Source organism: Thermobia domestica, chromosome 8 (genome assembly GCF_964235325.1).
Source record: "Thermobia domestica chromosome 8, izTheDome1.hap1.1, whole genome shotgun sequence".
Taxonomy (NCBI): domain Eukaryota; kingdom Metazoa; phylum Arthropoda; class Insecta; order Zygentoma; family Lepismatidae; genus Thermobia; species Thermobia domestica.
Window position 1 is genome coordinate 227965096 of NC_137461.1, and position 15483 is coordinate 227980578.

At 34.5% G+C, this 15483-nt stretch overlaps 1 protein-coding gene across 9 annotated transcripts in view; it reads left to right on the forward strand.

The window, feature by feature from the left end:
- Positions 1-15483, forward strand: part of mtd (TLD domain-containing protein mustard) — a 1050893-nt gene that overhangs the window by 641089 nt on the left and 394321 nt on the right. For all 9 annotated transcript variants that reach the window (XM_081769482.1, XM_081769479.1, XM_081769474.1 and 6 more), the window contains one exon: positions 13805-13923. In XM_081769482.1, coding sequence (XP_081625608.1) covers positions 13805-13923 — 119 coding nt within the window. The remainder of the gene's footprint in view (positions 1-13804; positions 13924-15483) is intronic.

The following is a 15483-nucleotide window of genomic DNA, read 5'->3' on the forward strand; positions in this document are numbered from 1 at the left end:
TTGATTACCTTATTTCTTATTTCATGTCTTACATTATTTTATCTTCATATTTTTTAAAATCAGAAACTTAAATTTTCTGCAAACGAAACATATTATTTCTCAGCGTTTGTACGTTGCAAGAACCAGTAATTCAACTTTCTTGTAAATTGTTTTTCTCTCTCATGGAAATCAACTGTAATTCTGGCATGAGAATCTCCATGTTAACTGTGATGCCATCTACAAATGTAAAAGACAAGTATCGTATCTGAAATGCAGGGTTCGAAGTGGATAAAAAGCAGAGGCGATATGTTTTATTACTATTTTGACTCGACATACCGGTTATCTGTAAGTCTTGAAATACAATGAGGGTATGTTGCCTAAATGATGGCATTTTTATTTACATAATGACTTAAAACCATTGAAGAGTTTCTCTGTAGTTACGGGGGAAGGAGGGACATCGACAGACTTTAATCCCCCGTCAATAACTTTAGAAAAAAATATCCCATTATGTTGCATTATAGAGAATTATAAACGAAAATGCTCAAAAACAGAGTTTTTATATTAAAAATTTCGTATGGGAAAACTCCCGGATCCTTCACTCGACTGAGGGGTATTCCAAACCCCCAGAAGATCCGCCCTCACAGCAGACAACCCCTAAATCCGCTCATACTCAAGACCACGATATTTATATGCATTAAAGCAAGAAGATACACATACGTAATAAAAAAAAAAACAATTCAATATGAAACATCAAAATATAAACTAAATGAACTTATTTGAAGAAACCTCATTTTAAAAACAAAAAGATAGGGAAAAGATAACAAAATCGTCGGTGTTGTCAACTTAGAAACTATTTCTACATAAAAAAACAAAATCTTTTTACCTGCAAAGCTATTCTCAATTACTGTGTATAAAAATGGATTTACTAAAGGTATTTAGCATCTAGTGATGGTATGTCTTGATCACTGAAAATCAGAGGTGGTATGCCATCATCAGTGAAAAATCAGAAGCGGTATGACATACCACCGCATACCGTTATTGGGGTAATTGATTGAATAATTATCGTTGTCTAGATAATTGTTCGAATAATTATTGGTTATTGGAATAATTGTTGAATAATTATTGTTATCTAGATAATTGTTCGAATAATTATTCGTAATTGGGTTAATTAAATAATTATTGTTATCTAAATAATTATTCGTTATTGGGGTAATTGTTTGAATAAATATTATCTAGATAATTGTTCGAATAATTATACGTTATTGGGGTAATTGATTGAACAATTATCGTTATCTACATAATTGTTTGAATAATTATTCGTTATTGAGGTAATTGATTAAATAATTATTGTTATCTAGATAATTGTTCGTTATTGGGGTAATTGATTGAACAATTATCGTTATCTAGATACTTGTTAGAATAATTATTCGTTATTGGGGTAATTGATTGAATAATTATCGTTTTCTTTATTGAGGTAATTGATTAAATAATTATCGTATCTTGATAATTGTTCGATTATTATTCGTTATTGGATAATTGATTCAATAATTATCGGTATCTAGATAATTATTCGTTATTGGGGTAATTGATTGAACAATTATAGTTATCTAGATAATTGTTCGAATAAGTATTCATTATCCAATTAATTATTCGAATAATGAATTTTATTTAAATATCCGAAGAAACCTTTATTCGAATAACAAATTTTTCGAATTCTAAGAGTTCTGCTGTGTTTAAGCTGTAATAATATGCTTTGTCACATCGAATAGCTTTCAAACAGTTGAGAAGAATAGAATACCTAAAGATACAAGAAAAAATGATAAAATTACCAACCTGTGCTGAAAGATGCATCATCCATGATATTAGGAGAGTGTTAGATTGACCATATTAGGCCTAAATGTATGGTCATATATATTTTTTCGAATATCTTCATTTATAGCAGAGAATTGCATTGTCATAAATGATACATTTAGTGTTGTAAAATTGTAATTTACAATATCATTTTTATAATATGATAAATGTATACTTTAAAAAATCATTTTTGATTTGATTGGGGACATAGAGAATGAACAGACGCTACAAAGAGCCCGCAACCAAAAATTTGGGAAATAGTGTCATAGAGTTAATTTGGTTTCTGCGACGATAAACTTTAAGATTATTTGAAACCCTAAAATTGAATAAGAAAGGGTATTTTGGCTGATGAGATTTTTGTTTCTTAGTGCTGATTGCCTTCTTAGAAATGAGAAATTAGATTAATAGATTGCAATACAAAGTATGTACTGATACTACTCTGATTGAAGTTAATGGAAGTCAATGTAGCATTGATCAGTGCATTTCGCTCATACACTGAGAGATCCATATTGTTTTGTTTCATCATGAACATCTTCTTTTGTTACCCACGTTTATTACTTTCTACATTGATTTTAATACTTCGCGATATAGCATGCAAGCTATCGTTCCTTTAAAGCAGAAGCATTCAACCAAGCCTCACGGAATTAATTATGAGTACTGTTGCTATTTGTAATTCCTGTGTACTATATAAACAGAATCTGCTTCATTATTTGTACACACAATGAAACAATGTTCTTGAGATAAAAGCAGAAAACAGCAGATCAAGTTGGGTGCTTGACGAATCAAAAGTTATAAGTGAAATGTTTCTTTTGTCCAGGAAATGAGGGGAAGTTCACTCAAGACTGGGAATTTGATTACACTCCATTCGTTATTTTGTAATTCAATTTAAAAAAAATAATAAAATAAAGCACAAATGTTTCTAAAAGGAACATTTTCACTATTATTAGCGGATAACGAATTAAAAGATGAGACACCAATCAATAGGTCTCATTGAGCTCAACAAAATTATATTAACTAACTAACTCTATGGCCTCGGTGCTTGGGGTCCCTGGTTCGATCCCAGCTCGCGCCATGTGAACTTTGTGGTGGACAAACATCGTGCTCGTGGGTTTTCTCGGGGTTCTCCCGTTTCCTCCCACTTTCTTCATTCCACCATTTCACTCATTTCTCATTATCACCGTCTCCTTTAGCCTAACCGGCATAACCGTTGGACGTTAAACTTAAAGATTTCATTTCAATTTTAACTCTATGGCCTATGGAACCCTGAGGTTCAATGGCGCGTTCACAAAAGCTCTCCACTGACTTTTATCCTTAGCCAACTGGAACCACTTTTTACTTTGTACTCCTACTTCTGCGAGATCCATCTTAATATTGTCCTCCCATTGTCCTCCCTAGGTCTTCCTAATGGTCGTTTTCCGGTTAGTCTTCCAGTTAAGATTTTGAAAGCGTTCCTACTTTCTTCTATCCTAGCTACATGACCTGCCTACTTCAGCCTCCTAGACTTCATGATCCTAACAATGTTTGGTAAACCGTATAAATTACGTAGTTCCTCGTTATGAAGTTTCCGCTATTCCCCCTTCCCGTTTCTCTTGGGTCCGAATATTCGACTCAGTATCTTGTTCTTAAATACTTTCAATCTATGTTCTTCCTTGCGAGTAAGCGACCATGTTTAGCAACCATACAGAACAACAGGCATGATTATCGTTCTATACGTACGTATATTTTAAGCTTCAAATTCCTCGACAGAATTCGCGACGACAAGAGATTTTGAACTGAATAAATAACACGAATTCCCTGCTTTTAGTCGACATTTAATTTCTTCGTGAATATGGTTTTCGTCTGTTAATATTGATCCTAGATATTTGAAATTATCCACTTTATCAAAAGTGTTATTCGATATTTTAACGCATCCATAATTTACCGTATTAGATCACGACGCACTTCCATATATTTAGTTTTCTCTGCATTTACTTATAAACTCATGTCCCTGCAAGCGTTTAATAAGTTTTCTGCATTTCTTTCTACTGTTCTCCTATCATCCCCTATTAAATTTACATCATCAGCATATGCCATAACCTGGTGAATACCGTTCAACTCTAGGCCCTGGTTGCTATCTTTGATTTTCCTTATAACGTTTTCCAGAACAAAGTTGAACAATAATGGCGACAACGCATCTCCTTGTTTCAGGCCATTCTCGACCTGAAAGCTGGTTGACAAAAATTTTCCTTCCCGGACTTTACTTTCGGATTTATTTAAACATACCTTAATTAATCTAATTAGCTTTTTCGGTATTCCAAATTCTGTAAGAATGTTGAAAATTATATTGATGAATATAAATTCTTATGTGTAATTTTCGAGAAAATCGAATTCTTCTGTAAACCTGAAAAAATGTACTGTTTAGTAGGCCTAAGTACGCCAGCTATTAAGGTGAGACTAATACTAAAGCATACATTCATCGAGCTTTTCATTACGACACCCATCAACAGACCAGTACATAGTATGAGTAATTAAAAACAGCAACCCATTTGTGATTAAACTGTAATTTTTGTTTGATATAACACTAGTTGTTCCTTCCAAGCCTTTGGCTGGTCATACGCTTAATTAAAAAGTTTAATTGTTTAATTTAATTTTATTACTTTTAATTTATTCACCAACTAACTTGCATTTACAAAAATTTGGTTACGGTTTGTTAATAATAGTATGCCTCATGTGGGCTGGCGATTATATGGTTGTTAAGTATTGCATTGCGCTAAAGATTAACGGTAACAACTGTCTGTAGTTTATATACTGTGTTCATGTTGCTTAGTTACTATACTTCCGCCACTGTTACTCTCAGCTTGGCCCAACCTAATTGTTTACTAACTTGCATTTACACAAATATGATTGCAGGTTTTTTTTTTTTTTTTTTTTTTTTCAATGGTAGTATACTTTAGGTGGGTTGGCGGTTATGCTGTTGTTAAATGATGCACTGCGCGATAGGTAAACGATAACATCTGTCTGTAGTTTATACTGTGTTTATTTTGCTTAGTTTTATACTTCCGCCACTGTTACTCTCGGCTTGGCCCAACCCCTTTGTTTACTCTCGCTGACCATTAGGCACGTGAAGTTAATACAATGTTGCAATTTAGCGCACACGTCTGAACTTCCCTAACCGTATTGCTTTTGCTTATTGGTGTGATGTGGCAACAGCGGAGCGCTTTCAAGGACATGAAATCATCAGTTGCCAACGACACAAGCGCGTTGTCTCTGGCGCTGTCTTCTGTTTTTTTGTTTGTAGTGCTACGTGATTGGAGGATGGCTCATAGAGTAGCACGACTATACCCTATAACTTATTATGCGTGACGGGAAATAAATCCTTGTGGACTTTTGTGGATTTTATGTAAGTAATTATAATCTTATTTACAATTAATACGGCCCATGTCTTAATAATAAACAACAAAGCGCTTTCATGATCCATTTTCAAATAAAGACAGGCAGACAGTGAACGTAGTGGAGCGGCGATAGTTAACTATTAGGAATTCGCGTTACTCATAGCCTGAGACTTTTTTCTCTTTTATAATAAGGATTGTGAGAGATGTGACAGATATCAATCGACAGATGACATGGAGCTAAGTACTCGAGAATAAATTTTCATATCTAGTTTACGAAAACAAAAAAAAGCCAAAGAAAATGAATTTTTATGGCGATAAAGAAGAATATCGTTGATTGCCAATAATAATTGATTCTACTTTATTCTATTGGCACATAGGGTCCGCGTTGGCTCAGTGGTAGAGTGTTCACCTCTGGTGCTTGGGGTCCCGGGTTCGATCCCAGTCCCCGCCAAGTGAACTTTGTGGTGGACAAACACCGTGTGCGTGAGTTTTCTCAGGATTCTCCCGTTTCCTCCCACTTTATTCATTCCACCATCTTCTTTATTCTTTCATCATAACCGTCTCCTTTAGCCAAACTTGCATAACCGTGGGACGTAAAACCCAAAGATTTCATTTCATTTTCTATTGGCACATATTGTTTATTTATTTCAGTAAAGCAAATACACTGTTAAGAACTATATTGTATATATTGTTGTCTGTTTTCTTCTAGCGATGACTAGGGTGTAAAAGTGAGGAGGAACGCGGGGAGGCATCGTTCTCCCACTTCCAAAAATATCTATGGCGTCCCTCCACTTCCTAAAGAATTATAATGGGTAAAGATAGACACGGGAACAGCGTGACATATGCGTCCCCCTGATTTTCAGATGATCCACTTTTTCTCTGGCGATGACACACATACTCCTAACAATGACATATATGCTATTTGTAAGCAGACAGAAATTACGAAATAAAGGAAGAAAAATACTACCGTTAATGCTTGTATTTTTATACACTCTATGCACATGCAGTGGAATAATCCTCATGAAAGCGGGCATTTGTCATAAGTGTTAAGTTCATATGTGGAAACGCTTTCGTCCATCACTTTGATAAAAACATCGTTTGAGAGACCAAAACAAGCCATACAAAGAACCTATTCGTAATGATTACATTCTTCAAACCTCATATCAGCCATGATTTTCATCCTTGTCCTCATCCTTATACAGAGACGGCAAAGGTTAGTTTCCATCCGGTCTCACGAATTTGTTTCTTTCTTTCTTTTCTTTTCTTTTCTTTTCTTTTCTTTTCTTTTCTTTTCTTTTCTTTTTATTATTTTGACGCTGCACTGTCCATCCTCAATTCAACTTAGGTCTTGAAGCTATAGTTAAACGTGGGAGGTACAGTGGTTCAATGGTAGAGATCTTACCTCTGGTGTGAAGATCTCTCGTTCGATACCAGATTATGTCGATTTGTTTTCGACAACATCGTTTCCATGGATTTTCTCGTGGTTATCCCGTTTCGTTCAATATTCTCATTCCACTAATAACTGTAGAAGGTTAAATGAGAAATTTCATTTTGACTCTTCGTACTATTAAACGTGGGGTCTGCACCAAAGCCGTTAAAATTATTAGAATATTCTAATAACTAGCGAAATGCCGCCCTTTTACCTCCTTAGGAATCACATTTCTCAAAACTCTATCTTATCATCTGCCTGAGTAAATGAAATTTCCACAGATTTTTCAAAATTCTACGCCTAACAGCTTCAGAGATCTGAAAAAAAAAACTTCCAAGCTTCCCCTTACTCCTTTAGAGAACACATTCCGCAAAAATCCCGCCTTATCTGCAGCCTAAGGTGAAATGACAGTATTTTTACAAAATTTCAAGGCCTTACGCCTATTCGGATATCTGACGATGATTATGTCAGTTCATCTTCTCATATATATATATATATATATATATATATATATATATATATATATATATAGTATATAACTTATTGGAAATTATAATTACAACCTTATTTACGTTTAATACGGTCCATGTATTAATAATAAACAACTAGCACTATTCATTTTCAAATGAAGGCGAACGTAACGGAGCGGTGATAGTTAGCTATTGGGAATATAAGAGTAAATCAACTGACACATTCATCAATAGATCTTCGAAATTATTAGGCGTAGGAGTTTTGTATATTCTTCTCAATCCGAGGAATATTTTTTGTCTCAAATTTCTAATTTTCCTTTACATATATTTAATATACCTAGGTAGATCCTAAATGATTGTAAAATGACCCCAAAATATTGGTGCTTAAGGTGGGTTACGAGCAACCCCATGTCCCCTCTAGGGGACATCAGGTCTTGTTCTGTACGATAATTACCTTACGGCTTTTTAACAATTTTGCTATTTTATTTTCATTCTTTTGATTGAAACGAGGTTCTAGGTATAGAAATATTTATAATTTTGTTTCTTTACGCCTGTGGCGTGGTATAGTACGTCCGCTCTTTCAATGATAGTGCTCTTACTTCCAGTTCGAAGAGTCTTTGATTCGATCCCTTTTCAAGCGAGTTCGTAGTGGACGACATTGAGGTCATGGATTTTCTAGGGTTCTCCTGTTTCCTCCCACTTTCTCATTCCATCAATTTTTCATCATTTCCCATTATCACTTGTCTCTTTTAGCCGTAAGCAGTAAGATTTTACGGTATAGCAGTAAGACGTTACATTGATATTTCATTCTGTTTAATTATGTATCTTAGAAGATAAATAGTTTATTTTTTTACTCTTTTATTATACGTTTTCAAAGATTCAAGAACAAATTTATTAATTATTACATTTAAGCGTAAAGTTTTACATTACACTTCCAAAAACATAAAATTTCTCTTCCGTTGAAACTTTTCCGTCGTTACGTAATTTCAACTTTTTTCTAAGTATGAAATACCTGTTCCTTTACATGTTGTCAGCAGCAACAACAACCCTTGATTTCGTTTCCCAATACATTCCAATTCTCGGATATCTCAGGTAGGACATAATAATACTAATGGCAAAAATGTTTTAACTTCTTGCACTGTACAATTCAGTAGCTTTCCGGTGTTAGATAAGTATCTCTGACTAGTATGTAAGCAGATTGCTTCAAATATGGTTTCGGGGATATATTTTCAGAAATTTTAGTAACTCTTTTCGGGCTATCAGCCAGATGAAGGTACGAGTATTGACATCCGACGTTTCGAATGCAGACATCTCATTCATCTTCAGGAGTTGTACGAAGATTAAAATCCTTCTATGTCTGCATTCGAAACGTCGGATGTAAATACCTTCATCTGGCTGATAGCCCGAAAAGAATTACTAAAATCATGTCGCCAGGAAGAATTCAATTCTTTTTTTAATTTTCTGAAATAATCTTCTGGTGGCAGGTTAATAGGAACTAGTGGCATTTCTTCATATTCTGGAGCTGCTGGAAAAGGATGAAACTCATTCGTCTTTTTCTAATACTGTCTTCTTTGGTGTCTATCGTTATCTGATGGAGCTTGAGTTATACTGCAATTAACACAGTCGTTTTTCTCATCGAAAACATCACCACCCTCATCAAATACATTTAGGTCATCATTTGAAATCAAAGTTGGATCGTTATCTTCATCATCTGATAAACCGTATTTCTAATCCTCCTCGCTCAATTCTGCGCATAAAAAGTTAAAAGACACAAGAGATAAACCAATATTTAGCAATATAAGAAATTTCCACTGTAAAGTTAAGCTACTTTAGTGTAAAATTCTATAAGCTGATAATCATAGTTTTTCCTCTGTAATTTTTAAAAATATATTTATTTTAACGTTCGATATTCATTATCTGATCTTTAACAAAATGTCGATAATTCGAAGTGGATGATAGTGAAACAATTAGTGGATAAGGATGTGAAAGGAAGTGAAATAAGGAAAACTCCATCTCATTGTGCTACGCTAAAATTGATTCAATGTCTCCCTTCAAAACAAGAGATGTTGAAATTGGTATTCTCTTTTATTAATCTTTGCAGTTCGTGGAGTAATCCTTCCCGAAAACACACAACACCTATAACTTTTCAGCAACTACAGTAGATACTAATCTTCAGCTGTTGAGGTGCATATTCAAAATAATACGAGGCGTGTTTTTAAAGTAAGGTCCGTTTTGTTGTAGACACTAGTAGTTCGCGCGCATACCGCAACGAGCGTGTGCGTCGTGTACTGGCATGCCTCGGGAACAACTGTGCTCAGTTTCAGCTTTGTAGCTGACCTGTACGGTTGCGTTCTGTGCTTTCACAATGTTTAAGACTATCAAGTCGCCCGCCGCGTGTGAGGTTCGCTCAGTGATACGGTTTTTGTCTGCAAGAAACCTGTCTGCTGCAGAAATTCATCGACTGATTTGCGAAGTGTACGGTGATACTGTTATGAGTGCAAGCAAAGTGCGTAAGCGGGTACGAGAATTCAAAAATGGCCGTGACAACGTCCATGATGAGGACCGCTCCAGTCGCCCTTCTTCGATTACAAACGATTTGGTGGCTTCAGTTGAAGCGGGGGTTCGTGAGAACAGGCGCTTCACAATAACAGGTCTCTCAAAGTAATTTCCTGACGTGTCGAGATCAGTGCTTTAAAAAATTGTTTCTGAACACCTAAAGTTTAGGAAACTGTGTTCCCGTTGGGTCCCGAAACTCCTAACAGAGGACCACAAAAACCAAAGATTTGATGGTGCGATGAAGTTTCTTGACTCGTTATCACGAAGAAGGTGACGGCTTCTTGAGTCAGATCGTAACTGGAGACGAAACATGGGTTTCGCATATCACGCCCGAATCGAAGCAACAGAACATGGAATGGAGACACACACACACTCGCCTGTAAATGTGAAGGCCAAACAAACTCTGTCCCAGCGCAAAATCATGACGTCGGTGTTTTGGGATAGGCATGGTGTTTTGTTGGTCGACTTCATGCAACGAGGAACCACTATCAATGCACAAACGACGCGGCATGCTGACAAAGTGCATTGTCCTTCTCCATGACAATGCAAGACCTCACACTGCAGGTCAGACCCGCGATTTGTTGGATAGTTTTGGCTGGGAAGTTTTAGACTACCACCCCACAGTCCTAATCTTGCGCCGAGCGGTTACCATCTGTTCCTCCACCTCAAACAACGCCTCAGTGGCAACCGTTACAATGATGACGACGATGTGAAAACGGCAGTGAACTCTTGGTTATCGGAGCAGGCGGCAAGTTTTTATGAAGAGGGTATTTTGAAATTGGTTGAGAGGTATGATAAGTGTTTGAACAAACTGGGCAACTATGTCGAAAAATAGAGTTAAGTATGTACTTTCTGAAAATACATTTACTTTTTTTTGAAATAACCTTTCGTTGTGTACTTATGTTGAAACGGACCTTACTTAAAAAACACGCCTCGTAATTATCGAAAAAAATCAATTTTCATACAGTTTTTAATATTTTAGATCCTTACTTTTCCTTTCAATTACTTCTCCAAGTCCCTTACTGTATGTGGACATTTGAACAAAAATCAGGTAGTAACACACTATTCTATAATTTATAAATAGACGAAAAACAGCTGGTCTATTTAGAACACCCATCTGTAGAAGAATTTTTGTTTCAATATTTTTGTCGATATAGTAAGACCGAATGTTCTCCGTATAAATTAACTATAGTATCCACTTAAGTACAAATGACGAATTGCTCTTACATATATGTCTTCTCCATTCTTTTATGATTACTTAAACTTACCTTCAGTATTCAAGGAAAAACCCTAAGAATAAATGTACTTACCTACATCTACTCGCTGAAATTCCATTCTTTTTGACTGTGACATATTTCCAATACACTTCAGAAGCAAAGTAGAAAATTTTGGCGCGAAAAATACATCACATTACATACTGACATCTATCAACAATATGTAGAGACGGAAGTCAATCTTACAAACTCCAATCATTAGTCACCAAATTACTTTAAAAAAAAAAAAAAAACACAGGTATTTCATGTTCCCTGTAGGAGACGTTAGGACCGATATTATCTTCATTCCAAAAATAATTTTTCATTCAAACAGTTAATCGTTCATTTGAAGAAATTATTCCATTAATTCGTCTTGTTCCAATAATGGAATATAGAACTTTTTTTTTACTAGCATTGAACCTAAATTAAAGTTGCTTGCAGTGGTACACTAGGTAAATTGTATATCTATCCACCAGAAGGCCTAGATTTGATCCCCAAGTTGAGGCGGGGTTTATTTTTATTGCATTCTCGTCTATAATACGGCTCAATTGCTCATTCAATCTCTTTCAAAAATAATTACTTAAGGCAACCTGGCGATGATAAATGCAACAGAACCTGATGCTGTCTGCCACTGGCGCAAATTCCGGGGAGGATGAGAGGAACATGTCCCTCCAATCTTGAAACTGGGGACACTGTCTTCCCCACTGTCTGCATCAGCTCATGTGTGTGCTGCAAAGTCTCGAAAGAAAGAGACGTGCCTTTTCGGTTTATTTGAAACTATATGTGCGTGTCTTCAGCATGCATAAAAAGCCAGAAAGTTATATCTATATACCACAATGTCATCTAGATGTAGCTGTCATAAAGTTGAACAAATCTTATATTTGCGATAATGTTATAGTTTTATTAGTGATGGTTTGAAACTAATATCGTCCTCTACTTCATACTGCACTTTACGAGATGTCGTAAGTAGCTCGTTGAGATGTTTATATATTATCATAGAGAAATCTCCGTGATATTATTCTCATAAAAAATACGAATTAAAAGGTACGTTATCTGTCAAAGAGATCGTGAAAACTGATCACGAATTTGCAATATAGCCCTACATGTTATCTGAATGCTATATGTGCTTCATTTTGAGATATTATGTCAATTGCATTGTATTATTCCTTTAGCAAAGACAAGTATAGATAAATTTACGTAAATTGAAAACGCCATACTAACAGTGGTTGCTAATCATTAATGGAATATAATGTCGTTTGTATAATTCGTAGCAATTAACGTTACATACAAGATATCAATATCATTACATATGACAAATTCAATGTGAGTTCAGACGTACTAGTCAACATTTTGATCTGTAGTAGTATGTATTAATAAAAATGAAAATGAAATGAAATCTTTAAATTTTACGTTCCACGATTATGCCATCTAGGCTAAAGGAGACAGTGATGGTGAGAAATGAATGAATTGGTGGAATGGGGAAAGTGGGAGGAAACTGGAGAACCTCGATAAAACCCACGCATATGGTGTTTGTCCATCACAAAGCTTACTTGGTGCGAGCTGGGATCGAACCAAGGACCCCATGCACCAGAGGTGAACGCTCTACCACTGAGCCACTGCTGCCCATCTATGTGGTCATTTAAATGAAAACAAACTATTTGAACGTGTATTCAGTTCTTCATAGGATTAAAGACTCATCCAGTTTAAACTAGCATATTAACCGTAATGAGCGTTAATAAAAAATGATACGTGAAGTATTATTTGTACTCTTTGTTACTGTTTAAATTAGGGATGGCCTTTTTCGAAAAATCTGTTTTTTGATTTTCGGAAATTTCATTTTTCGTCTTTCGCTTTTTCGAAAAAATTTTCGCTTTTCGTTTTTCGAAAAAAATTTCGTTTTTCGTTTTTTCGAAAAAAATTCGTTTTTCGTTTTTCGCAAATTTTTTTGTTTTTCGAAAAATCTGTTTTTCGATTTTCGGAAACTTTATTTTTCGTTTTTTCGTTTTTCGCTTTTTCGAAAAATGTTCGTTTTCCGAAAAATATTTCGTTTTTCGAAAATTTTTTCGTTTTTCGTTTTCGAAAAAGCCATTTTTCGAAAAAATGTGGCCATCCCTAGTTTAAATGGTAAGTAAAAACTGGCACTTATGAAAGAATAAAACCATGGACGGAGTTGTATTTTTGATAGGTCTTCTTAGGTGGCCATCTTATAGGCGGAATTTTTATTTTTTTTTTGTCAACACAGTTAGGGGCAATGCCCCTATATTCTCCATAGCTTCGCTAATAAATAAAATACCAAAAATGACAGACAAAATGGAGAAGTACATTTTAAAAATGGAATTATGAGTGGCAATTTAATTCCAAAATTGAGTATATTCTTTTTTTTTTTTTTTTGTATATTATTAATTTACCAAAAGCTTTTAGGTTTATTACATTCTTTAATTTACATTAAAGATTAATTAATTAACAAGTAGAACTTTGAAAGCACTAATAACTAAAAACACATCGAAACGATAAACAAGATAGAAAATTACAAATCATGGAAATATTAGTATCATTAACATAATTAAAGAGAAAATATGCTAAGGAATATCGTGATCATAAAGCTGTGTAAAAAGAAAGTTTTTATTAGGTAAATCCTCTTTTGGCACTTAATAGAGCAGCCATGACATACAACACGTGGTTCTCTTGTAATTTCCACAATACCATACGCACTGAAATTGTGACAAGTGAGTATGATGGTAATTAGAATAAGTTTAAACATATGTTTTTCAGTTAATTTATTCGTTTCTTTTCTTTATCTTATTGCATTGTTCAAGTAAAGAAAATGTTGGATCCAATTGCTTCAAATGTAACTGAAAATCAGAATAATGTGAAATCCGTTTCCTTTCATTTCAGGAGCAAGAGCAGAAGTGTGGACCATGGCTTCGCACCGCCCTTTGACCTTGATTCCCTCCGAAGCAAGGTCGAAGGGCGATTTGATAGCGTTGGAGAAAGTGCGGAGAGGTCTGACCAAGGTGAGTGTATAAAGCATTAGTTTTCGTTAGGCTACAGATCATACTGTTACGCATTTACGCTATCCTTCTGTTAAATTTAATGCTTGTGTGTAAAGACCATGAAATTACAGTTTTAATAGTTGAAAGCTATATTTTTCATATCCACAATGTTCCGCTCACTCTAACTTCAACAAAGTAAATTAAACAGTAAAACTAAATAGTTGAAACTTACCCTCTTATAAATATAAATCTAGATCATTGTTAAACACAGGGAGACCGCAGAGTATCACAATATAGATGATGTAGTGTGTGCTCGTTTCTATCAAACACAGTTTGGCACGGGGGAAAGCAAGTTTGTAAGGATATTCGTCATAATATCTGGTATCTGGTTTTATTACACTGTTTTTCTCTCTATTCTTCTTGCGTGTGATCTTTATCTTTGAATTTTTCAGTGTATATACGGCAGTGAGAGATTGGGTTCGCTCGGACTCGGAAGATCTTTAGGTCGCTAAATTCTTGACCCTCCAATCCCCGGTGACCCATAAACACCTGTAACCTGAGCTGACCTGGGCAGAGTCGTGATTCGGTGTGACTCTGAGATTACGAAGAACTGAGTTATAGGCACACAAAGAAACGCGAGTCTGCTAAACTTTCATACTTGATTCTCTGTCTGCTGTTAAAATTCAAATAATTCATTATTCGAAGAGTTGTTCAAATAACGAATAATTATTCGAACAATTGTTTAAATAATAAATAATTATTCGAACAATGTTCAAATAATGAATAATTATTCGAACAATAGATCAAATAACGATTAATTATTTGAACAATTGTTCAAATAATTATTCGAACAATTGTTCAAATAACGAATAATTATTCGAACAATTGATCAAATAACGATTAATTTTCGAACAATTGTTCAAATAGCAAATAATTATTCGAACAATTGTTCAAGTAACGATTAATTTTTCGAACAATTGTTCAAATAACGAATAATTATTCGAACAATTGTTCAAACAATAAATAATTACTTGAACAATTAATCAATTAGCAAAAAATTATTCCAACAATTCTTCAAATACCAATTAATTATTCGAACAATTGTTCAAATAACAAATAATTATTCGAACAGATCTTCAAATAATAAATAATTATTCGAACAATTGTTCAAATAACAAATAATTATTCGAACATTTGTTCAAATAACATATCGAACAATTGTTCAAATAACGAATAATTATTCAAATAACAAATAATTATTTGTACAATTGTTCAAATAACGAATAATTTTTCGAACATTGAAAAGGAATATTCGAATATTTGAATATTTGAATAACATCAGAAAAAATATTCGAATAATATTAACAGCACTATTTTCTATCTCTTTTTTTCCCTTTCACTCTTCTGTGAAAAAATAGGTTAACTTTAGAAATTACCTTTAGTAAACTGTTTTAATACGACATGATATTATTCTCAACTTCGACGCAGAAGATCTGTATTTGATTTCTGGTGAGAGTGCATGCCATGTTAAACTGTACGTTCGCATCTTAATAAGATCCGTTCTACGAGATGACAACCTCT